This window comes from Emydura macquarii, unplaced genomic scaffold, assembly GCF_026122565.2.
Source record: "Emydura macquarii macquarii isolate MOO-44397 ecotype Brisbane River unplaced genomic scaffold, CSIRO-AGI_Emac_v2 contig_1644, whole genome shotgun sequence".
Taxonomy (NCBI): Eukaryota; Metazoa; Chordata; order Testudines; family Chelidae; genus Emydura; species Emydura macquarii.
This window is the reverse complement of record NW_027131781.1, coordinates 16,692,378-16,719,311: the sequence shown is the minus strand read 5'-3', so window position 1 is coordinate 16,719,311 and position 26,934 is coordinate 16,692,378. Positions and strand designations below refer to the sequence as shown.

The 26,934-nt window shown below is 44.3% G+C and overlaps 1 protein-coding gene across 2 annotated transcripts in view; it reads right to left on the bottom strand.

Moving 5' to 3' along the window:
- The window catches only part of HDGFL3 (HDGF like 3), a 51,152-nt gene extending 25,077 nt beyond the window's left edge, over window positions 1-26,075 (bottom strand). The window contains exon 1 of one of the 2 annotated variants that reach the window (XR_010921298.1): window positions 25,465-26,075. Coding sequence is in view for 1 of the 2 variants with exons in the window: in XM_067555738.1 (XP_067411839.1) it covers window positions 25,465-25,548 (84 nt within the window). In the remaining variant the exon portion in view is untranslated. The remainder of the gene's footprint in view (window positions 1-25,464) is intronic. The other variant, XM_067555738.1, reaches the window with a different exon arrangement.
- Window positions 26,076-26,934: the final 859 nt, after the last annotated feature.

The window sequence follows — 26,934 nt, the reverse complement described above, 5'->3', positions numbered from 1 at the left end:
GGATGCACAGATAAAATTTCTTGACATCTTAAATGACTGCTTCTTGGAGCAGCTAGTCCTGGAACCTACAGAGGAGAGGCAATTCTTGATTTAGTCCTAAATGGAGCACCGGATCTGGTCCAAGAGGTGAATATAACTGAACCACTTGGTAATAGTGACCATAACACAATAAAATTTAACATCCTTGTGGGGCAAAGGGGAAACATCAAAGTAGCCCACCACTGTAGCATTTAATGTCAGAAAGGGGAACTACACAAAAATGAGGAAGTCAGTTAAACAGAAATTAAAATACAGTGTCAAAAGTGAAATTCCTGCAAGCTGCATGGAAATTTTTTAAAGACACCATAATAGAGGCTCAATTTAAATGTATACTCCAAATTAAAAAACATAGTAAGAGGACCAAAAAAGTGCCACCATGGCTAAACTACAAAGTAAAAGAAGCAGTCAGAGGCAAAAAGACATCCTTTAAAAAGTGTAAGTTAAATCCTATTGAGAAAAATAAAAAGGAGCATTAACTCTGGCAAGTGAAGTATAAAAATATAATTAGGAAGGCCAAAAAAGAATTTGAAGAACAGCTAGCCAAAGACTCAAAAAGTAACAGCAAAAAGTTTCTTAAGTACATCAGAAGCAGGAAGCCTGCTAAATAACCAGTGGGGCCACTGGATAATCCAGATGCTAAAAAAGTACTCAAGGAAGATAAGGCTCTTGTGGGGAAATGAAAACAATTCTTTGCATCGGTCTTCATGGCTAAACCCAAGCCATTCTTTTTAGGTGACAAATGTGAGGATTGTCCCAGATTGAGGTGTCATTAGAGGAGGTTTTGGAACAAATTCATAAATTAAACAGTAATAAGTCACCAGGACCAGATGGCATCCACTACAGAGTTCTGAAGGAACTCAAATGTGAAATTGCAGAACTACTAACTGTGCTATGTAACCTATCATTTAAATGAGCTTCTTTACCAGAAGCTTTTCTTTACCAGCTACTGTGATGCCAATTTTTTTAAAAGGCTCCAGAGGCAATCCCGACAATTACAGGCCGGTAAGACTAATTTGCGTACCAGGCAAACTGGTTGAAACTATAGTAAAGAACAGAATTATCAGACACATAGATGAACACGATTTATTGGGGAAGAGTCAGCATGGTTTTTGTAAAAGGAAATCATGTCTCACAATCTATTAGAATTCTTTGAGGGGATCAACAAGCATATGGACAAGGGTGATGCAGTGGATATAGTGCATTTAAGATTTTCAGAAAGTCTTTGACAAGGTCCCTCACCAAAGGCTCTTAAGAAAAGTAAGCAGGGATAAGAGGGAAGGTCCTTTCCTGGACCAGCAACTGGTTAAACGATAGGAAAACAAAGGGTAGCAATAAATGCTCAGTTTTCAGAATGGAGAGGGTAAATAGTGGTTTCCCCAGGGGTCTATACTGGGACCAGTACTGTTCAACATATTCATAAATGGTCTGGAAAAAGGGATAAACAGTGAGGTGGCAAAATTCACAGATGATACAAAACTACTCAAGACAGTTAAGTCCCAAGCAGACTGCAAAGAGTTACAAAGGGATCTCACTGGGGTGACTAGACAACAAAATGGTGATGAAATTCAAAGTTGATAAATGCAAAGTAATGCACATTGGAAAACATAATTCCAACTATACATGTAAAATGATGGGGTCTAAGTTACCTGTTATCACTCAAGAAAGTTATCTTGGAGTCCCTGTGGATAGTTCTCTGAAAATATCCACTCAATATGCAGCAGCGGTCAAAAAAGCTAACAATGTTGGGAATGTTAGGAAAGGGATAGATAATAAGACAGAAAATATCATATTGCCTCTTTATAAATCCATGGTACATCCACATCTTGAATACTGCATGCAGATCTGATTGCCCCATCTCAAAAAAGATACATAGGAATTGGAAAAAATATAGAAAGGGGCAACTAAAATGATTAGGGGTATGGAAAAGCTTCCATATAAGGAGAGATTAATAAGACTGGGACTTTTCAGCTTGGAAAAGAGACAACTAAGGGGAGATATGAAAGAAGTCTATAAAATCATGACTGGTGTGGAGAAAGTAAATAAGGTAGTGTTATTTACTCCTTCTCATAACACAAGAACTACGGGTCACCAAATGAAATTAACAGGCAGCAGGTTTAAAAGGAAGTATTTCTTCACACAATGCTCAGTCAACCTGTGGAACAAATTGCCAGAGGATGTTGTGAAGGCCAACACTATAACAGGATTAAAAAAAAGAACTAGATAAGTTCATGGAGGATAGATCCATCGATGGCTAGTACCTAGGATAGGCAGGGATTGCTGTTTGCCAGAGGCTAGGAATGGCCAACAGGATGGCTCACTTGATGATTACCTGTTCTATTCATTCCCTCTGAAGCACCTGGCATTGGCCACGGTCAGAAGACAGGATACTGGGCTAGATGGACCATTGGTCTGATCCGATATGGCCGTTCTGATGTTCTTATTTACAACAAAACAGAAAGTTAAAACTTATTTATGACTGGGTTGTCTTAATCTTCAATATGAAGCTGGGACCCAGGAGCTTATGACTCTGATCCAACAAAGCACATGCATAACTTTGAAGCCAATAGGATCATTTATGTGCTTAAAATTATAAACATGCCTAATTTTTTTGCTGGATCAGGACCTACACTTCCCAGAATGCAATGTTCCATCTTGATCCAGATAGCCACATAAAGGCAGCTGCAAATTGCTCCATTTTCTGCTACCAATGTGTATCCCGATCAAGCTCTCACTGATGTTTTTGCAATATTACTGTCGACCACCAGGTGGCGCTATTGCCAGGTCTCTTTGAACATGTAGGAGTTGATTTTAGAAAATCTTATTGCCAACTTTGAAGCAGGTTGGTATAAAAAACGAGTAAGCAGAGCTCATCATGAGTAGAGTTTGTTGTGCTTGAATTTCTCTGTCTGACTGAATCACTCCTTACACGTCGAGATGCTGCAGGTTACATCAACCCAAGCAAACCAAGCTTTACATGCTGCCAACACAGGACAGCTCTTGAGTGGGCCAAATTTGGCCACCCTGGTTGGTGGTCTTACCCCTAAGATATAAAGGTTTGTGAATCCTGAGTAAAGAATAAACGACCTTGGTACTGGCTCGCAGAAAATAAAAACCAATTAAACAAAGTTTAATAGTTGAAACAACAAATAATGAGAAATTTTAGGGGCTGCATGAGCACAAATTCTCTGTCGCCAGTTTAATTCTCGTGAGCCAATGGGAGATTAAAACTGACAAAAGTCCTGCTCTCTGCTATGCTCAGAGATAAAAAAAATTCTGCCATGTTCTACATCCTGTCTGGCCATCGCTGTCAGAAAAGGTGAACTGAAGGCATGACATGCTCATGCACAATAGTGGGTTTGTTATTGTTGGGTCTTCCTGTGTTGAAAGTAGGATTTTATCACTTTACTGGGAGGGGTGGGGGGAAGGAAGCAGGGATAAAGTGGGAAATGTCAAATCTGGGGGTGAATCAAATATTTGGGTTTGCCCACTGGATCATAACCCTTTCATTTACATGAAGAGTGCTTAAAATGTGGGCCTTTGGCCAAACGCATCCAACCACATTCTTTAACCAGAGCCTCATGTGTTCCACAGCACTGTGCTCCAGAATCCAAGCTTTCATTAAAAAACAAACAAACAAAAAACCAATAAGCAAAAAAAGGATTGCTTACAGTTGTGAGGGTAACGTGGAAAACATGAACCGAGTGTAAATAGATCCTGTTTCGAATTTCAGGGTCTGCAGACTGACTTTTACTAGTCATTTTCAGATTTAATTCATTTTAAAAAAATCCCTCCATTTTTTAAAATGGGCCTGCCACACCATTTCCAATCTGCCACACCTGATGCCAGTAGTTTTGCTGCAGAGTTTCGGTCCAGTCTGCCACAGAGTACACAAAACCGTGTATATTATGTGGTCTGGGTAGAGTGTCAAAGGGGACTGGCACTTCCTAAAAGATGTAATACTACAGGCTCAACATCAAGCTATTCCAGTGCAAAGGAAAGGGAAGAAGAGCCACAGGAGACCAAAGGGGCTGCAAAAGGAGCTTTTGAGCGATCTAAAAACCAAAAGGGATACATACGTGGAAGGAGGGGCATGTCACAGAGGAGGTATACACAGGAATAGCATGAGCACGTAGGGACAAAACCAGGAAAGGCAAGGCAAGGAATGAGCTACAACTGGCAAGAAACGTTACAGACAACAAGGGATTCTACAGATATGTCAGACAAAAAAGAAAGATCAGGGACGGCATGAGTCTGCTGCTCAATGGAGAAGCTGAGCTGTTAATGGAAGATAAGAAAGCCGAGCTGCTCAGTGCCTACTTTGCTTCAGTCTTCACAGAAAAAAATAGCATGTACCCAGAGGGACTAGGTTAGGACAGTAAGGAGCCCAGGGAAGGGGTTGCTGGTAGCAGTAAGGAGCCGGGCTGTGTGTGAGGTGGCCATGAGGAGCCCATGAGGATGGGAGGGGACACCAAGGAGCCTGGGGAGGGGGGCAGTGAGGAGACCCACAGCAGCGTGTAAAGCCTGGACAGCGGAACAAGGGCAGGGCCTTGGGAGAAGAGTCTGAGTGGGGGTGGGGCCTCTTGGGCAGGGCCACTGTCTGGGCATCGGTGGCCCTCCCCACCCCCTACTTCTCTGGAGCTTCTGGTGCTCCATAGCCTTCCCAAAGGAAAGGCTCATGTGCCGCCTATGCCTCAACCAGAGTGCTGTGTCCAGTTCTGGTCACCGCTGCACTTGAAAAGACGTAGAGAAACTGGAAAGGATCCAGAGGTGAGCAACAAAGATGATCAATGGGAAGGAATGCCAGCCATATGAGCAAAGGCTGAAGGAACTGGGTATGTTTAGTCTGGAAAAGAGGAGATTAAGGAGTGACAAGGTACCGGTCTTCAAATACTTAAAAGGCTGCCGTAAAAAGATGGAGAAAAGTTGTTCTCTCTTGCCACGGTGGGCAGGACAAGAGATGATGGGGTTCAAACTACAGCATAGCAGATTTAGATTAAATATCAGGAAAAACTTCCAAACTAGAAGAACAGTAGGACAATGGAACAGACTGCTTAGAGAAGTCATGGAAGCTCCTTCACTGGAGGTTTATAAAAAGAGGCTGGATAGCCATCTGTCTTGGATGGTTTAGACACAACAAATCCTGCATCTTGGCAGGGGGTTGGACAAGATGACCCCTGCAGTCCCTTCTAACCTTATGGTTCTGTGATTCGAATGCGATGCTCCACTTAGCTGTGCATGGACATGAACATACTAAAGATGAGGGAGGGTGCAGTCTGCTCCATTTTCTACAAATTAAATGCAGCCCCAAGGCTCCAGTCAGTGTGATTCCCAGTTTGACACTCTTGTTGTATCAAATGCTATTTGGGGCTTTGGTCACATATTTAACTGTATTCCTTAAGGAAGGTGCAACACAAAATCTGCCTGTTTACCTGGGTCTTTAGTGTACACCATATAGCTACACAGTAAACTACTGGCGTTACTGAAATACATTTTTGTTTTAAACTGCAAGCAGTTAAAATGCTAAAAAGGCTTGTTACGCCTACCTTGAAAAAGAACATACAATTTCTGTCCCTTAAAAGCACTGATTACAAGAAAGACCCACATAATGTTGCAAGCTATCAACCGATATCTCCGTTGTCTGTGCTATTCAATAGAGCATCTCATTCTTCAGCGCATCTTCCCAGAAGTGGATTTGGTACTCAGCATCGAGCAAGCAGACTTTCTGAGAGGTTGGAGCACCTGTGATCAAGTGCTAGCTTTGTCAACATTAATCGAAAATAGTTTTCAGAAAAGCCTGAAGATGGGAGCCATATTTCTGGACCTGACAGCAGCATATGAATTGTCTGGCACATGAGACTCTTAGTCAAATTGTCAAGAGCATTCCTAGCATGGGTGGTCATTGATCTTCTCCTCCACAATAGATGTTTCCAAGCGCACATGGGAGACAGAGTTAGCATGTGGAAAAGACAGACTAACGGCCAATCCAAGGCTCTGTGCTGGCAGCGACGCTTTTCAGCCTGTACACAAATGACCTTCCGCTTACCCAGTCCCGCAAGTTTACATACACAGATGACATTTGCTTAAGCATCCAAGCCTGGTCTTTCCCAGACCATGAACATGCCCTACATGCTGACTTTATAAAGATGGCTGAATTCTGTAATCGGTGGCATTTACAACCAAGTGTGACCAAGACTGTTTTGAGTGCGTTCCATCTTCTCAATGCCAGAGCAGCCCAAGAACTCAATATCTTTCTCAATGGACATTGCTTGAAACACAAATACAACCCAGTTTACCACAGAGTAACCCCAAGATAGATCTCTCACATATTTAATCACCTGAGGAAAACTGCAGCTAACGTGAGGTTGCATGACAACCTTCTAAGCAAATTGGCCAATACTTCATGGGAAGCAAGCACTCAAACTCTCCAATTATCCAGTTTAGGCTTCTGTTACACTCCAGCAGAATACTGTGCTCTATTCTGGATCCATTCTTCTTATGTCAAGTTGCTTGACACACAACTATATTCAACCATAAGCATCAAAACTGGGACAATTCAACATCAGTACTGTGGTTCCCCATGTCAAGCAACACCAATCCCCCCTCACATCCGCTGTGAGGATGCTGCAGCCAGAATGGGTGAGTTCAGGGCAAACCCAAGCCTACCACTGTACACAGACCTCTTCTACCACCCAAGAGCACACTTGTCATCGAGGCACCCACTGTGGGCCTACTTGCCCTGCCCAGATTTCTCTGTGACACTGATGTTGTGTGAAGAATGGTCCACAGCTGATGTCAGAAACCAGTCTCTTATAACTGACCCAGCCATATATGTACCCGGCTTGGATTTGCCATGGTGCTCATGGGCCCTTCTGAACCGATTTTGAACAGGCCAGGGTCAATGGTCAGACAGCCTTCACATGTGGGGCCACCAAGAGGATCCCACATGCGGCTATGGCTAAAGGCAGATCATGTCTCATCACTGACCATTGCCCTCTGACCAGATCTGATGGTGGTCTGAGGCCTGCATACTGCGCTGATGAGCAGGGATCCTAGAAATCCATTTGCCATGGAAAAATGCGGAATTTGCATTTATACAGAGAATTTTTAGTTTTTACATTTTGTGAAAAAATAAAAACATTCAGTAGCAGCCCATTTATCTGAGCCTCCATTATCTAGTTCTGCGTATTAACCAAACCGAGGGTGTCAGTCCCGGGCAGTGGGGCTCCGACTGACAGCCCCGCTTTGGTCAATATGCAGAGCCAGATAATGGAGGCTCAGATAAATGTTAGTAGTCAAGGGTGAAATTCCCTCTGGAGACAAAGACACTCTGCACCAAATGGAGTTGTGGGGAGTCAGTCAAGTGGCCACACAAAGGGGTGGCTTCTGCAGCCTTTGAATGTTACGGAGAAGGTCTCTGCACTGGCCCCACACAGACTTGTGTCGAGGGCAGGCTGGGGGAGGGGACACGGGATTCATGATGACATGGCTCTAATGGTCCTAGCATCCAGTGTGAATGGTCTGTGTCTGTTATTCCAGCCCACAGGCTGGAGTGGTAACTCTGGGGGGGGGGGAAGAAGAAGGAGCCATGTATTATAGTCTTGAGTCCTAGCCTGGGGTGGGGGGGTTGCAGAATGGATTTTGCCTCCCAAATTAAAGTCTCCCTATAAAGACCAGTTACTGGTTTTTGCCAGTAAAGTGAATTGCACCAACTTGAACCCAACCTGGAGGAAAAATTATAAACTTAACTGAATAACAATGAAATTGTAGAGTGCAGTGTGATTGTGGTTAGCTTAGATCTAATGTGTCCCACTCAGTTTTGTGGTAAACTCTAGTGGTAAAATTAAGCAAATGCTTAATTGTTTACAGGACTGGGGCCTTAATTTGCAGTTCCTCTCCCTTCCAACAATGTTAAAATATTTATATTTTCCCATACAAAAATACATGTTCTGTTACATTTATGCAACCTGACTTTATACAGCCTTAACTCCATCTAAATGGTTGTTTTTCCATTCATGTTAATATTAAACATTATAATCGCTTTTGCTTTAAAACAAAAATGATATACATAGTATGCAAGAGCTTGGTTTTCACCTATTAACACTACTACCACAGTAGCTGTTTACAAGCATGTTTTAAATCAGTTTACTATTTTGTTTCGTACAGCAGCTGTAAAGAAACAGCATATTACACTGACTCATCTTATGCAAATGACTAGGCAAAGACGATTACACAGAGAAAAGGAAAAGGACACGGTTACTAAGATATGCGTTTGGAGCTGATAAGGACATCAGGGAACACTAAGCATATGTAATTCATGTCGGTCCGAATACTGTGCTGAATTAGACCTCTCGCATCTCCATGGAGTTCAAACGTGACCCTGTATTTCAGCTTTTACCATTTTAATTCCCAGTCTCTCTCCTTTTGCTACTGTAACCCAGTGGTGTGTGTTACAAACTGACCTCTGTGTCTCTACAGAGTGTATACAGAGCCAGGGGCACTTTAGCTCAAGCTGTAACAACTTATGCTTTTTAGCTCTGGCGATCCCCAGTTCAATTCTTAGTGTGCTGGACAAGATGGCGGCCATCTCATTATGTTGGTCTTCCAGACTGTAAACTTTGCGGAAGAGATTATCTTGATATTTGTGTCATGTATAAGGCCAACCCTATAGTTGGTACGTGACAGATAACTTACAACACCCACAATCATCACCTAGCTGCAACTGTCGTAGAGACTAAATTCCAACTTAACCAACTCTTTCCATACCTCTAAGGGTATTGACATTCTGGAAGATGACATGTAATTAAGCAGTGGCACAGTGGTTGATCTCCCTAAAGAGACTGACCTTGCATCATCACCATCTTCTTCTTCTAGCCGTAGTCCCTCTATATGGGGTTGACTCTTGGAGTCCTTCTCCATTCCAGTCTGTCTTGAAGAAGTTACTTCAAAACTCCACAGCTAATCAGATCCTTTTGTGTATCATCCGTCCCTCTAGTTTGGGGTCTTGCTACCCATATTGTTATTATTACTATTTATTTGCATTATTGTAGTGCCTTAGAGCCACAGTCATGGATTAAGAACTCCTCACAGTAGATCTTTATTGTCTTGGCTTTCAAAAACCTTAAAACCGTGGCTGGGCACAGGGCTTTGTAGTACACACCAAACTGGTAGTAAGTATTTGCAGGATCAGATCCCCTCCAGAATAATAATGTGGCAATCATAGCAAGGGAATGGATTCATTCATGAGGCATGATATTGTATAAGAGGCCTTGCAAAATATTGGTACAAAATGTTAGCAGTGTTTTAATGAGGAGCCCCATAATACTGTATATCCTTTCTAATGTTTTCACCTATGTAGGACTTTTTATCATTTCGACAGAAGCATCAATTTAAAAAAAGCTTCAAAAACCTGACCCAAATCCTCCTAAAAAGCAAAAGCTCCAGGACAGATTCATTCCAACACATGCAAGTAAAACAAAATCTTTTTAATGTATAAAAGAAGCTTGTTACCAATGATACGTAACTGTCATTTCTCAGTTTTCAACCACAAGGCTTAATAACTTTTTGCTGCCTCTGTCTTCAAGCTGTGAGCATGTGGCAAAGAAATGTTTGCATTTGCCATGAAGAGGGCTAATAGAGATAAGAAGTGTGAACAACCGTTAAGAAGGAAGACCTTGAAAAATAGCTATTGATAAAGAGTAGGTAAGGGAATACCTGAACAATGTGCACATGTATGAATCAGTTGGTCCAGATGACACACAAAGGGAATTACTGTCTATTGAGTTTGCTGGACCACTGACAATTATTTTTGAAAAATCATGGGTAGTTGGAGAGGTACTGGAATAAGCAAATGTCATTCTGATTTCCATGAAAGGAAAGAGGAGTGGGTCAATTTTAGGCTCCAGCTTTGCAATCCATAGGCTGACCCTGGCACCTGCATGCAGTTCCATTGACTTCAGTGGAACGCTACACATGCAGAGCAGTCTGCTTATGCAGGCAGCATTGCAGGATCAGGTCCTTAGACTGTAAACTCCCTGGGATGAGCACTGTCTTCCTTCCTCTGTATGATTCTCAGTGCCTAGCTCACTAGGGCCCCTCTCCTGCAAACGGATCTGCAGCGACTGACCACTATGCTGGCATAAAGGTCCAGGTAAAATAATGGAAGAGATATTAAGAGGTAAAAAATCCAGACATTTGCTGGGATAATGGAAAAATGAGTAATAGGAAGCATGGGACTATAAAAAGCGACAAACATGAGCCCCTGGTATAGCAGACACTTTCACATATGAGTAATCCATGAATGGATGTAATCTAATTTGACTTTAGATGACATCTCATAAAATCCTTACTGAACAATGAATTCACATTGGCTCAGATAGAAACAGTGTCATCTGGACTGAAAACTGACTTAAGCAAATAATGATAAAAAATAAAATATCGTACTTGGAGGTGTCTGTCTTGGGTGGGATTACAGTTAGGACCAGCCTTCCTTAATAGCTTCACCATTTTCTGGAAGAGGGAGTAAGTGACAGTACATTGGGAAAGTTTGCAAACACCAGGAGAACAAAGACTTGATTTGGGTCTCACACCAGCATAAACATGGAGAAGCTCCACTGAGGCCAACGGCATTAACAGCAGTGTGAGAGTAGCCTCAAAGTCCTGGAGAACTGTAGGCTGAAAGTAAAATATCGAAATTCTGCTTGGAAAAGTGAAAGTGAAGGCAATCAGACACTGTGAGAGGGAGATAGCTGGGAAACAGCAATGCTGAAAGGGGCCGAGTGAAGACAGCGCAGTGCAAGTTCGATATGAACTGGCAATATGATATGGCTACAAAAAAGGTCACCACAATCTGGGTCCTTGAGCAGACACATGACCTGTCACAGAGCAGGGAGGGTGACGGGATGTATCAACCCCACACCGGTGAGGAGAGGGTTAAGGAGCTGCTCTGGATGAAGGAAGCCACGCACTCTCACCTCTGCTGGGCATGCTCCCGTTGTTGGGAGCATTCAAAAGGGAGCAGCTCAGCTCAGTCTGGGCTGACTGAGGAGGAGAGCAGTTTGGTGTAGCAGCCTCCTGCTGAGAAGCCACCGAGTCTCCAAGCTGCCAGAACCAAGCATTATAGCCAAGCTGCCGGAAGCCCATTGACCACGGGAGCTGAGGGCAACGACTCTGTCGCCCGGGGCTCCAGAGATGAACTGGGGAGGAAGCCAGGGGGGATCCCAAGACTGAGCTGTGGCACCGATGGAGGTACAAGGAACAGGGGTAGGAAGCGACCCAGGGAGCGTGAGTAAGGGTACCAGACCTAGGCCATGTACATGACCTACTGCTTTGTAGGGCCCTGACTCAAAACCTGGTGCAGTGGGGTTAGCCTGAGATCCCCTATCCCACCTTGGAACGAAGGCTGCTAGCCAGAGCGGCCCTGGACTCTTGCCGTTGGGCCACATTACTGTGGCCTACAGCTGCTAGGCAGAGCAGCCCATGACTCTCACCCTGGACAGGCACACAAGTAGATCCCAACAGGGAGGCAACAATCACGCTGTCTGTGGCCTTGCTGTTACCACACCTAGTACAGTGCTCCAGTTCTGTGCACCACTCTGAACTGAAGGGAATTTACAGAGAAGGAGCAAAAGCAATGCAGGGACTGGAGGGACTGATAATCAGAAGAACATTGGGGGGGTGCGGCATGGCCCAAGCCAGCCCCCACATGGGACTGAGAGAGAGTGCCACCCAGCCCTGCTTTGCCTTCAGCTCCTGGTCCCACTCCCACTCCGGGCCCATAGTCGCATTCCCGGCCCCCAGCTGTGACCTGGGCCCTGCCTGCAGTCCTGCTTTCAGCCAAGAGCGGCTCCCAGCTTCTGGGGGGTGCAGACTGGGTAAGGGTAAGACCAAAAAAGTTTGGGGACCACTGGTATAAACTGAAGGGAGGGGATGAATCATACCTCCCCTGTAAGGCAGAGAGCTAAGCTTCCTGGGAGCATCATGTCTCTGTGTCTAGAGTTTTCCCCAAATGGCCTCACAAACCAATTTATAGGTAACGTTAGGTCTAACCTTCTCCTAGCGCCTCAAGATTCATTTGCAGCCCTTCTCCCACAATTACTGTTTTTCTTAGCTTATTATCATCTCCAGCCTTGTGTTACACCTGTGTAGGGTCCTATTTAACCAGACATGGGTGTGTCTGACTCAAAGCACTTTCACACTTGAACTCTCATTTTTGGTTAGGATTTATACGTATTTATGAATGGATTTTACTTTCTTAAAACAATACCCCTGCTATTTATACTGGGGAAGCTTTACTATGTCCTGGCTAATACTAACAACAGAGACCTTGAAAGTCCATCCCACAGACTGTAGCACTAAAGTGCAAGGTATTCATGAAAACAAAAGGCAACAAAAAGCTGCTCACTGTTGTTCAGTCCATAAGCAGCCAGAGATCCAGGCACAAACCCCTGTTGTGACCGTTAATAAAACCAAGGTGTCCATGATTCCCCAGAACACTCTGCATGCTTTGTGTTGGTCCAGTGACATAGAACAGCTGCAAACCTGCCTTACCTGCCCAGCTAAGATGAGTGATGGCTGCTGCGTGTCACCAGAGCAATGCAAAGCAGCTAGTGCTTACCAATTATCCAGGGCCAGTGTGTGGATCTCTTCAGTGGAATAGGACACCCTTCAGCCCATTAGCATCTCTTCTATCTTTTCTGAACGGAACCTTTCAGCTCACTTGTTCTCATTTAAGGCCCTCAATCGGTGAATGACTGAAAGCAGAGTGACTGCACTGTCCTGGTGTGATTCAAAGGAATCAGAGCTGCTCGCTGTGCAAATATCTGTCAGCCCAAATCGTCTCACTGTCTTTCCAGCTGGCCTCTTGTGTAGAGCAGGACCGGGGACAGAAAAGAGCCCATGTGGAACTCATCACAAGAGAGCCTCTGGGGCAAAAGTGCAATTGCCCAATAACATCCTCCGAGAACTCTCTGAAAGGAAAAACACGTAGTAATCAGTCTTGGTTACAGATAACTGGGGATGTATAGAAAAGAGACAGCCTAAGAACGCCAGTCCTCAGGCCAGGAGCACTCACCCATAAAGCTACCTGTACAATCTCATTGACTTCACTGGCGCTTCATGGGGGGAACTGAAGAAAGAATTTTGCCTACTGAGATTGTACCTTGTGTGTCCCTTGCACGCTTCTCTGTTTAACTTGCTACACTGTGGCCACAGATCCCTAATGAGAGCTGAAAGTTAGCTGTGCCTTTTGGTAGGCTGAGAGCCCATTGCCCCATAACGTGGTATCTAAATCTGTCGGTTGCTGATGTGTTCCCATACATTTCCCAAGTACTATTGCTTGCTTGCTTTTCCCCTTCCCGCACTAGTTGGCAATACGTTCTCAGGTTTTTGACAATCTCTTGCAGTTCCTAATACATGCTACTCCATCACTTTGGCCCTGACCCTGAAAACATTTAGGCATATGCTTAAATTTAAGCATGTGAGTAGTCCCAGCTAAGTTAATGCATAAGTGTCTGTAGGATCAAGGCCTTTGTTTGCTGGTCGTAGCTAATATGTAATTATTTTTGGAAAATGTAAAAACACACTCTGATATGGGTTCGCTTCCCAAAAATTGTTTGCATGAAGTGTCTCGGTCTTAAAATTTCTTTTACCCACTTCCTCAGTGGGTTTTTTCTGCTATAAAATTGCATTTGTAAGTAGACACGTCTTACCAAGTCTTAGGAGTGAATGCAAGTGTATTGGCTTCGTGGGTTCAAACATCGTTTTATGATTAGCATCACTGGCTTCCCAACAGTCCCAATCAGTTCCTTACAGTCTGGCACCTTTTCTCCATCTCATGGTTCAGCTGTCTTCCCCCTCCCCCTTCTTCCCTCACTGCTCGCTCACTCTGGTTGGGTATTATATATACATATTGCTTTATTAACTGATGGTCTTAAGGAAATTCTTGGTGTGTATAACATTCATGGCTTGGCTTTTTCTCTCTCGTGTTACATGGTGTTTTCAGTTCAAGCTGCTAAACTGAAGCTGGCAGCTAGCTTCTCTCTAGGCTTTTACATGTTGCTACAAAGCAAAATAACCTGTTTCCCGTCTGTATTTGTAGGGCAGCAGCTGTATACTAATTCTCTTTCCACTCTGGGGTAAGAGGCTATTTAAAGGGATTTAGGGATAAAATACATTTTCATAAACCACGAGACATATTCTCCAGACTTATACCCCTTTGACCTCGGAGGTTTGTACTGAACATAACTCTGGAGCATGTTGTCTCCAATCTTTTATGCTGACTTCTGAAGGCATTTCCAGACTTAAGCAAGGTCCTAAAGGCTAGGAGACGAGTACTAAATCTTGCTGAAATCCAAGAACATTCTGTGTCTTCTGAGAGCAGCAGTAATGCAAAAGATAATATTTGGATTGACCCAGGATCATCTGGAGGACGTGGGACTTTGGAATGGGGAAATGGGAATTACAGCATGACCATGGAAGTTTGCTATTTTGCTATATTGCTGTAGTATTTATTCTAATTAGTTACTTTATTTTTGTTTGTTTTCAGCACAAGAAAAAACAAGTTTATACATGTCCTTCAGCTTCCCTGTTAAACAGTAAGAGAAAAAACAAAGCAAAACTGGAAATGAATCTGCACTCTATTTCCAATCTCTGTGTCAGGTTTAGAACTAACGGTTACAGAATATTATGTAAAACAAAATAAAAAATCCAAAGCCAGTAATGCAGAGCCTTTTCTAAGAGTAGGAAATGAAGGGAGCCTGATCCATATCCTCCTTTGAGTTTTAGAAGGTTTAGTTCATGAAACTACCTCGTCTGCCAAATATTTCTTGGACTCCTTTAAAATACTGTTTATTCTAGTTGCTCCTCTTGTGAATCATCCAAACTACTGGAGCCTTTTTTGTTGATGCTGCCTCTGTTGGAGTACACAGTTAAATGGTGTGCTTCCACTGCCGTGTGCACCACCTAGGTTTTAGGCTTCTATCTTTGGTATATGTCACTAACTATATTTTTTCATAGACCCACAGAGGTTAGAGATGTAAAAGACCCATTAAATCATCTAGGCTAGATTTGTAAAGGTATTTTGGTGCTAAAGATGCAGATAGGCACCTAGTGAATTTTCAAAAGCACCTGGGAACGATCTGCATCCTTAGGCATCTAAATTTAAAAATATGGTCTCGAGTCAACATCTCGCCAGTGTTCCCCATAGTGTATTTTCTAGTTGTTGTTTTTACTATTTATTCTGTGTATTCCACTTGCACTGAGAGGCCACTGTGCTAGCCCACACATTGGAAAGGTCTCTACTCCAAAGGGCTTACAGTTTAAATCAAGATTTAAGTCTCCAAAGTGAGTTGCTTCTCCATCACTGATTAATCCAGATCACGGTCAGGAAGTCCTTTTGATCTTTCCTCAAAGGAGAGTCACACATAATTTGAAAGTGTTTACTGTCACTAGTCATTTTGTTGCAAGATATTATAAACCTATGTTTCTATATGTTAGCATTCATCTTTCTACATTTAGTGTAACACAACATTAAGGTTGTGAAATCAAGTAGTCACTAGCCAGGAAATGCAAAGTTAAAGTTGAAAGCACAAACTTAGCTTTGCTCCCTGTGTTTACATCAGTTTGTACAGTACCTAGTACTCTGGGGGCTAATCTCAGTTGGAGTCTCTAAAAGCTGCTTGAATGCAAACATAAAATTGTAAGAAATTATACTCTGCCAGTATCATCACACATTATTTATCAATTAATAGAGCATATGTCAATTATAATAAAAACTAACAATTTTTATACTTCTCTGCAGTGAATTACAATTGAGTACATATAGTTTTGAGAACCTGATTCACTGCAAGTTTCAGTGAGGAGCCAGATTCACCACTAGCATAAGCATGATTACCAAGGGATTGTGTCTACTTAAAACAATAATGGTTTGGCCTGAAATCCACAAAACAACACTGGTTCAGTAGCTTTAAAGTTATGAGGGGGGAGAAAAAGAAATCCAACAGAAAAACTTAGTTCTCCTGGCTTCAAAACTATTGAACCAATATCATTCACCGTTGGCTATTCCTTAAGGCTCACTCAGATTTACAAAAAACATTCCTTGTTTAAACAAAATATGTTCAGCTCCTTTTATTTTGGTGAAATTTCCCTGGAACAATCATGTCTGGGCTGAGTCCAAGCATGAAACACTTCAGCCCACATAGGAAGTTGTTTGCTAAAAGTTAGGAGCAATTGGAAAATTGGGTTTATCATGAAAATTACATTAAACCTTAATTATAGCAGTCACTACTCCTTCTGCCATGACCTTATGTGAATTTTCTGTTTTAAAACATGCTTCCAAACAGCACAAGAAAAGCGTGTGAAATTAGAGCAGATCCCACAACCCCAAACACCAGGGAAATTTACACTTACATTTCTCATTATTGCTTTTAGAAAATGAAGGAAACAATACATGACATATTCAGCTAACAATATTAACTACAAATACAATGACCCACTGAAGTCAATAAAACAGCATCCTCGTACATCTGCTCCAATATCTGCAAATAAAATTTAAATTCAAATTATCTAAGCAAAATGTGATAACTTGGTGCAAAAAGCCTTGAAGGTAAGAAAGGGTTCCACGAAGGGCTTCTCTCTCACTACATTTCACACATAAAACATCAGCTGAAGTCATATGAACATTGCATGCAGAAGCTAAGAACTTTTAGAAGAACCTTATAAAGCAAGAGCTTAGTAGCTGATCATGAAATCATGGCACAAATTGATCCTACATGAGAAACTAATGGAGAAAGCCTACCATGGAATATGGTTTGTACAATTCTGAAAGTGACAACAGCTTTTAGTAGCACCCTGGTCACTGGGTTTGCTGCAGCACCAGGGAGAGTGCAGGCTTAACTGAAGCCAATTATACATTTACTGTTGGGGGATTGTGAGAATCTGGGTGGTAATCACTGGGCTGATGGGGCATGTGGGAGGAAAAGGAAGCAAGGCACAGCTCAGCAGGTGAACATAGGCCAAGGAGTGAAGGAGGTAGGGAAGTCTTCCCTTGCTGTATGTCTACATTACACTGTGTTAATTTGCGAGAAAAGAATACATACACATGTGGGTGAAAAGATAAAAACCTAGTGTGTGTTTGTGACAATGAGACCAGGCAAATTGGCCAGGCAGTGGAGTATGCGGGGTAGTGGCAGAAGCACCCTGTGACACATGGGGGCCTGTCCAGGATTAGTAACTCCCTTAGCTGAGAAGGGGACGTGAGAGGAACCTTTGTGAAGGCAGGAGATCCAAGCACCGTGGATGAGATGCTGCGCTGGCTAGTGGAACAACAAAAGGAGATGCTGAAGACCCAGCAGGCAGAGATGGACTCACTTCTGAGTTGGCAGGTGGAGCAGCTGCAAACGTTGCAAGCACTCATTAAGGAACAGGCCACGGTATAGCAACAGTTCCTGTGGAGGCTGGGGAGCTCTGGCGAGGGGATTGGAAATTGAACTGTGGGTCTGGGATTATGTACAACAGCCCCAAGGGATGACCCTGATGCCTTTTTACCACCCTTTGGGCGGGTGGCTACTAGCGCTGGATGAGACAAGGGCGCATGGGCATGTCAGCCAGCCCCTTGTCTCTGCAGTGAGGCTCAGGCAGTCGCTATGGCCCTGAGCGAACACACTAGGCCAAAGATGAGGATACACTGAAGGCTGTGATTTTGGACAGGGTCAGCCTGTCAGCTGAGAAATACTGTCAAAAATTCAGGACAGCCAACTGAAATGGAGGGATACGTCCCAGGGCCTTTGCACAGAAATTGTCAAGCTGGGCCACCTGATGGTTGCATGTGGCTGGATAGACAGGACATTGAGGCCCCAAGGGACCCCATTATTCTGGAGCACTTTACACAGAGCCTTTCTGAGACTACACAGGTCTGAGTTTGGAGGCACCAGCCAAATCGTGAGAGGTGGTGGTAAAATTAACAGAGGAGTAGGTGAGGCAGACTTTCCACAGAAAGAGCTCCATATCCCTATAACCAAGGGCCAGTGGAAGAAAATTGAAGACCCTCATACAGCGAAGCATGAGAAGGGAAGGCAATGGGCAAACTATGGTGTCCCAGCCACCTACGCATCAGTCTGCTACCAGTGCAGGGGCAAAGGACACAGAGAGAGACTACCTCTACATGGACCATGAGTTCATGGAGTTCTGTGGGTGGACAGGTGTAAAAGGGGGACCTGGGATAAGAATGATTCCTGTTGAAGTAGACTGAAGAATGACAAGGGGTGTTATGGATTCAGCAGCAATGGGTTCCCTTGTACGTCGCGCCCCAATTAGGCTGCAGTGCCGACAGGATGCGGGCAATGATAACTATTCATTGTACATAAGGGGAAAAGAGCACTTACCCCAGGGCGGTTATCTTCCTGGAAGTAGAAGGAAAGTTCAGATGGCAGTAAGTGGGGATAGTAAAGTCTTTGCCTTACTTGGCACCGTTAAGAACAGACTGGACCTCATTCCCTTTATGTAAAAAGCATTGACAAAACCACTGGAGGACTTGAGGGGAGGAGGAAAAGTTGAGAAGGGGAGTGCTAAATCAAGGACACCAAGGGGAGAAGGAGGGCAGCAGCTCAGCTAACTCCCATGAGGAACAAGCCCTGGGCAAGGCTCAGGATGGAAAACAAGCTGAAAAGGTGGAGGCAGGGGTCCTGACAAGTGAACCTACCCTGATGGCCCCAAACCCCGTCCAAGATCAGTCAGGGGAAGAGAGGGATCCTGAGACTGTGGCTCTAGAAGGACAATTCATGTGGATAGATATAAGCCATGAAGTAAACTGGAGGAAAGATCAGTGAGGTGTGCCTGGTGCAATGACCAATGGGCCGAGGTGGAGATGTGGAGAAAACTTCTACCCGCAAAGTGTACTTTTCGTGGGTAGAAGGCAGGAGACCCTCACCAGTGGTCCATGGAAGGAAAGACAGTTGCAAAGGGAACAAAAATCCCTAGTGGAAACCCAACTCCAGAAAGAGGGTAGGGCACAGGCAGTAAAGAAGACCTCTTCCAAAAGCAAGAAAAGGCCTCAGATGAAATAAGTGGGTAGGTGTGTGACAGCGTATTACTAGTAGCACCCTGGTCACTGGGTTTGCTGCAGCACTGGGAAGAGTACAGGCTTAATTGAAGTCAAGTATACACTTTCTGTCGGGGGACTGTGAGCATCTGGTGGTAATCACTGGGCTAACTAGGTAAGTTGGGAGGATACAAGTGGGATGAACAGAAAACAAGGCACACAGCTCAGAAGATGAGCCTAAGCTGAGGAGTGAAGGTGGCATGGAAGCCTCCCCTGGCTGTAAACTTGCATTACACTTCTTACTCTGTAAGAAAAGAATAAATATACATGTTGGTGAAAAGGTAACACCCTGGTGTGTGTTTGTGCCCATGACACCACACAAGCTGGCCAGGCAGTGGAATACGCTGGATAGCAGCAGTGGTACCCTGTGACAGATAGATAATGAGAGGGAGGAAAAGTAGGAATAGGCTCAGAGTGGTGGAGGAGGAGATATGAGAGACTCAATTTAGCAGCAGTGCAAAAAATGGTAGCAGAAGACCAGAGCAACAACAGGGGAAGGCTGGAGAAAAGCACCAAGTGATCTTTAAGCAAAGGGGAAGGACTGGACAGTTCCCAAATGGCCAAACAGAAAAGTTCATAGATCGCAACTGGTTTTGGCATGAAAATATAGAGAAACCTGCTGTCTGTTTCTGATGGGCTCTTTGAAGTTTTCTGGATCTAAACTGATTTTTGTCTGTCATTCTTTGCCAAAAGGATGAACTCAGATAGGGAAAACTTACCTCTTGTCCTCTGTCCAATAAGAAAACAAATGGCCTCTTTAAAATATCAAGTACTTTAAAATGTAGAACACTGCTTCTATGACTGTTTGAGGGACTGATAATATTTTCAAGCTGCCATGTGGAGAAATTTGACTTAGTAAGTTGTTGTTAATTATCTAGCATATTAATTTATTGTGTCCAAACAGGGGCCCTGGTCCTGCCTTGGAATCCAGTAGTGAGGACCCTGTGACTATGCGAAGTTCTGAAGAAGTCCGCATTAGTGGATCCCAATTCAAGATCAGGGCCCCAGTTTGTTTCTAAAATTTCTGTGCATGTAATCTTACCCACAGTATTCCTAAATGAGGTTAGTCCTACTTTGAGCAGGGGGTTGGACTAGATGACCTCCTGAGGTCCCTTCCAACTCTAATATTCTATGATTCTAAATGTTTTATTGATGAATGAAAATTAAAACTGCGGGAATTATTTCACGTTTTGGTAGCAATTTTTTTTTTAGGTTCTTTAATACAGTGTTACTCTTCTAGGCAACAATCCAACAAAGCACATGCTTAATTTAAAGTTAAATCCCACATTGGGATTACTGATGTGCTTAAAGTTAAACGTGAGTTTAAGCGGTTTGTTGGCTTGGGGTCATAATAATTTTAAAATGGAAATTATCAGCCTACTCTGGTACCTTATTAAAATAATTTCCGCAGCTGAACATATCACAGACAGTGGTCCCATTCCAATGTCAGTGTTTACTACAGTTACTGCAAAGAGATATTGGAGATCACACGCTGATTCCTTAATATGTATAAATATCTCAGATCACCTTTTTGTGGTAATTACTGGCAAATGTTGTCTTCTTTAAGCATGGCAGCAAGCTATGTACCAGGCAGCACAACTTGTGCTGTCAAGCATATCTAACAAATATGACATACAAGGGAACGTCAGTATAAAGCAGTAGGAAGGAATTATAAGGAAGAAGGACAGAGAAGTGAAGAAATTCAGATTCCCATGAGACTGTAAGCTTCAGTTATTGGCAATTAGCTAGTATAACATCATCACTCTAAGGGACATACTCTCACCTGAATGAGAAGTGAAATGCATTGAAATCTTTTGTGTGTGGCAAATAAAAGTTTATTGCAATACCTGTTTAGATCTCTTTTGTACTGTTCCAAACCAACCTCACCATCCTTACACAAGCTATTTGAATCTACCCAAATCTGGTTCTCTTATCCCAAGCCACATTATTTTACATTTTGTTCAGTGAACTGCATAAGTCACTTACCTGGGCAGACTCCTACATTATTCAGGCCATTCAGAATTTTGTTCCTCTCTTTACATTTGCATTAACGATCTCCTTCCTATTTTTTAATCACCAGAATATTGTGTCACCTAATGGCTTATTATTCTTCAGGGCCGTTGATGAAATGAACACTATTGATCCTTATGACACACTATTAGGTTCTTCCTTTCATCTAAGTGGCTAACCAATAGCCAATGTGCATCCTCTCAACGAACTAGAAGAATATATCTGGAAGGTGCAATGAATATTTTTCTACCAGTCTAGGAAATGATATGACCCTCATCCTGGTAGTTACTGAGCAAGTCACAAATGTTAATAACTTTATTGACACAACACCCTTGTTAGGTAGGGAAGTGGTGGTGTTCCTGTTTTACAGATAATAAACTGAGGCCCAGAGAGACTAAGTAATCCAAGATCGCAAAGGAAGCCTTTAGCAGAGCTAGGAATCGAATCTATATTTCCTAAGGGTATGCCTACACTGCTGACTCCGTGGCGATTGATCCCAGATGAGCTCTCCAATCAATACCGGTAATCCACCTCCCTGTAGTATTGCCGGTGGCAGTGTAGACCAGAACTGAGTCTCAACCTAGTACCTCAACCACACAAACATGCTTCCTCCTGGCATACTGAATGCCTCTTCTGCCTATGCAATCAATGTACTGTCAAAGCTGTACCCACAACTGGTATAAATTTGCATAGTTCTAGTGACATCAATGGAACTTCACTTGTTTACAGGAGCAAGGGCTATGGTTACTTAGTATTTATCTCAAGGCTTTGAAAAGCACGGTGGGATACATGAGTATCAAAAGTGCTATCCATCTTATTACACCAAACTGCTACTCTTTCTGTTGACACAAAATAGTAGTTGATCCACTCACACAAGTCACCTTGGATACCAAACTTACAGACTTTGGCCCAGTTCCTGCCATCCCTACTCACTGGCCTACAGTGAAACCAATGGGAGTTTTGTCTTTGAGTAAAGACTGCAAAATCAAAACAGTGAGAAGCCTTTCAGGTCAATATAACTTAAATGGCATCTTTCATGTTCCAAGTATTCAAAAGTGCCTTAAAAAGACAGGGGTTTTGTAAAGCAAGTCTTTCTAACAAAGCATGGAAAGACCTGAGTGACTGTCAATGGGTGTTTTGACTAAGGACTGCAGGATTTGGCCCTTCGTAAGTTATTAATTTGTGAGATGATGTTCAATATCACAAGCTTCTTAAAGCTCAATAGCCATAGTATGCCATCGATTTTTAGGCAGGGTTCCCTACTGGTTTCTCTACACATCAGCCACTTACCGCCTCTTCTCTCATTGTGCAGAATGTTAGTGAGAAGTGGCTAGCTTACTGTCAAAGCTTGCTAACTAACCACTTTCTGTCCTGCTTTAATACTGTTCCACTTCACTAAATACAGTTAACTATTTTGCTCTTCTATAGCACTTTCCTGCCAAGGACCACAGAGTCTCAACACACCTGCTGTGAGTGGCCCTTGTAACATTAAATTGTTATTTAAATACAGCACTAAAGAAACTGTTTTTGGATTACTAAACCAGTAAATATATAGTAAATAAAATATATAATTTTTTATATGTGAGTTTAAGGATCAAAAATACAAGTTGTATATGAACGGTATATTGTGGTATACACACATCTGGACTTTGATCATACAAAGCTCTTTGGCCTAAGCAAAACCTCTTGATAACTGGCGTTCGGTTTATCAGGGGAACTGACCTGCCATCTGATCTGCAAAAATCTCTACTTCTCTCCTCACTTGCATGCCACAATACTATCCTTGGAGCACAGTAAAGATTAGTGTAAATCCTGTGGCCTTGTCTTGGCTAGGAAAAAAGGTATGTTGTTAACTTGCATTAGCTAACACATGGTAACTAACACGAGGTAAAAATCCTACTGAACACAAAGCAGTTTGTAATTTCAACATGAATTAGCAGGTCAGTGTAAACCCTAGGCTCCCGCAGAGCCTTTACCTCAACCTGCAAAACCTCATGTTAAAAGGACAAATGGCTTTGTCTTTACCAGGGTTTTTACCGAAAACAAGTTAGCTAACACAAGTTAACAACACACCTTTTTTCCTAGTGAAGACGCACCTTATGGGACATACCTTTGACTAGCCAACTGGACACACAATCAAAGATGTGCCCATCTGCGTGCAGTGTTTGAGAAAGAAAAGTTTACCGAAACGAAGAGCCCTATCCTGTTTTCCATTGAATTCAATTACTTACCATATGTGAGCTAACAAAGTTAACAACACACCCTTTTTCCTCCTGAGGACAGAGCCACAAGGCTAGCCTTCACTGCGCTCCAAGGAGAATGATGTTGCACGCAAGTGAGAAGAGGAGAGCTTTTCTCAGTAAAGTCAATGGGAGTTTTTCCATTGACTCCAATGGCAGCAGGATCAAACCCAAAGCTGGAATGATCTCAGTTGTTACAGTCACCTGCTGATCCATTTTCAAATGAAATTAAACCATTATTGATGTAGGAAAGAAATTGATTTATAATGGACTCCATCATTCTGCTGACATGAATCATCACCTTTAGTATGCTGTTGGCTATCACAACCACATATAAGAATATAAATGCTGGTCAGAGACATTAATTACAAATGCAACATAAAGTTTAGACATGGCTTTTCACAAATGAATTTCAGCCTGCTCTGCCAAAGCAATTGGGTGTGCTTCCTTATTTCTGTTCTCTAATATTTAGTATCCTCAGATCTTTCCCTTCTCTATCATCATTCATTTAAGCCTGATACTTTCCCTCCTTGTATAGTGTCTACAGCTCAACAGCATCTTCTGTTTTCTCATCTGCACTCATGATGCCCCTTGCTCCACTTTTCACCACTTACACATACTCTTTTCCTATGCTCATTTCTCCTTGCTTTCTCAAGGGCAATGGTAAACTCCATTCTGCCTTGATCCTGCTCTCCTGTACTTTCCTGCAGAACAAATATAACACTTTATAATCTTCAAACTCTCACCGATCATAGACACCAACGATTTTCTTTTACCAGTGAATGAAATCAGAATGTAGCATGGAAGAGTTGTAATTTCCCCCAGAATGATGGCAGGGACAACGAATAAAAATGGACTCGTGCTGAATGATACCTGCTAGGCAGCTCACACAACAAAGTACACTACAGTGACCAAAAAGGGGGGAAGAAAAGGCTGTAAATACGCTTTGGTATCAGATCACCCCTGAGAATGCCCGGCTTTGCATTATTAGAGCTCTACTGAACATGGATATTAAAGATACATTGGGATGCTTATTTGGTTGCCAAATACCCATGATGCTTTTCCAGCTCAGTTATTTCAAACCAGTTTATGATCGAAGATGGGAAAGGAATAAAAACAGTCAAATAAAAAACTCAGCACCCCAAACCACTACCAAATAAAACCAGTCACGGACTCACAAGCCCAGAACTTCTCCACACGATCAGCCCCCGAATGAAACCCAAGGTGCCTGCATTTAGAGGAGTGTGTAGAAGCATGAAGGCCTGTGGTCCTACTTCTCCTCTAAATTAACAATTTGCATCTTTTAGGATTGTGTCCATCTCTAGCACTAATCTCTTTAGAGCAGACTATGCCTCTTCCGCCCACTGCAGCCCCAAACATGGTGTAGTCTGTGCATCAGGCACCCGGCAGAGTTGTTGTCTAAATTCTAGGCCTTGCTCATCTTCCCATGTGTGCTGCTCATGCAGCAGATACTTCCTGGGCTGAGACACACAGATCTGGCCTGCTGCTGATGGCTGTGCGCGTTCCACTCTCTCTCTCCCTCTCTGTGGCTTAATTTTGTGGCTAAAGGCAGCTTTTCCGCAACTGCCTATAAATGTGCAGGAGGGAAGGCTGGCCGGGGGGGGGGGGGGGGCCGTGGCGGTGAGAGCGTATAATAAATAGCATGCAGAGCTGCCAATTCCCAATGCTTCCTCCCCATAATAATAATTCAGGTACAATCCATTCTCCCCCCTCTCCTCTTCCCGGGCCGGGAGGGGGGAGTGCGGATAAACCTGCACATCCAAGCGAAGACACACAATAATCCGGGGGGGCAGACACCCTCTCCTCTCCCCCCCCCCCCCCCCAGCAGCGCTAGGCTCCCACCGGGGTAGCGATGGAGGGCGGCGGCGGGGGGGCTGTGTCTGTGGTTCCCGTGGCGGCTGCAGGGCTTGCAATGGACCCAGCAGCCGCCACACGCCCCAGGAGGGGCAGAGACTGAGGAGAAGCAGCTGCAGCGGCGGCGGCAGGAAAATGGTTGCGCTGGGGGATCGGGCTCCCTGCACGGCCCCCCCGGCCCCGGCCCCGGCCCCGCTACTCACTCACCCTGGCCGGCCAGTGCGGGTAGCCTTTCATCTTGGCGAACACCAGGTCTCCCGCCTTGTATTCTCGGGGCCTCGGACGCGCCATCGGGAGCGTTCCCTCCTCCTCCGCCTCTCCCCGGCGGCGCCCCTGCAACCAGCCGCCCCTCGCGGGGTGCGAGCGAGCGAGCCCGGCCAAGGCAGCAGCCGCCGCAGCTGCAGCGACGGGCCCCAGGCGGGCGGGCGAGGTGTGTGTGTGTGTGTGTGTGTGCAGGGGGAGGGAGGATGGAGGAGGCCTTGCACTCAACCCCACCAGTCCCCCGAGGAGGGATCCCGATTCCCGCTACCGGCGGGGCCTCCCGGCGAGACAGCAACAGCCTGGTTGGCTTTGGGGGGGGGGGCAAGGCCGAAATTCTTCCCCCCTCTCTCTTCCCCCCGGGCGGGGAGAGCGTGGCCGAAAAGCAGCAGCAGCAGCAGCCGCCCCTGGGCGAGGCGAGCCCGCTACATCGCCCGCGCCCCGCCGCGCTGCATCCCCGGCGCCGCAGCCTCGGCGGCAGCAGAAATATGGATCCTTCTCCTCCAAATTATTCCTCGGGCAGCGACCGAAAACAGGATCTTCGTGTGTGTGTTTCCCCCCCACCCGCTTTCCCTTCCTGTTATTTTCTAGGTACACGGATCAGTTTCTAGGAAAACAGCAGAGCACAGAGCGGCTCAGTCCCCGCGCTGCCTGCTGCATCCCCGGGGGAGGCAGGGGGCTGAGGCTCTAGTCCTTTTATGCACCTTTTCCACAGGGGGCTGAGGAGAAAGGGAAAAGCCGGATCTACCTGGATCCTACCCGATCCTTGCAGCCAACCCCTCAAATTCCACTGCCTAAATACAAAACACATCCAACCCCTTCCTACTGCACTAAAATAACCTGGACCCAGCAACCCTAGTGCCACAAAGACCTGGATCTAGAACATGGAGTCTTCTTGTGATTGTGCCTCAACCCCCAATTCCATCCCCCCAGGACAGAACACATGCAACCGCTCTTACTGCACCAAAATGTCAGGATCACAGCCCTGCAAAAACCCAGATCCAGGACATGGAGTCTGGCACCCATGCCCCTAAATTCACAAGAAATCCAACCCATCCTAGTGCACCAATAAATTCCAGACCCCAGTGTGGCCCAGCACAATCACACTAGGCCTGTATCTGGGACATGGACCATTTTGCACCCAGGCCCCCAAATCCCATAACCTAAGTACAAAACACATCCCACTCCTATTAGGGTGCACACACACAAAAGCAACAACAACAAAACAAAAAAAGATTCTAGACCATGGAAACTTTCCAGCATTGCAATGCCACAGAGACCTGGATCTGGGATACTGCTGGATCTTGCAGATTTTTGTGTTCAGTCCCACAAATTCTATTGCCTGAATACAGAACAAACCCAGCTGCTCCTACTGTACTACAACATTCTGGACACCAGCATGGCGTAGTGCTGCAAGGA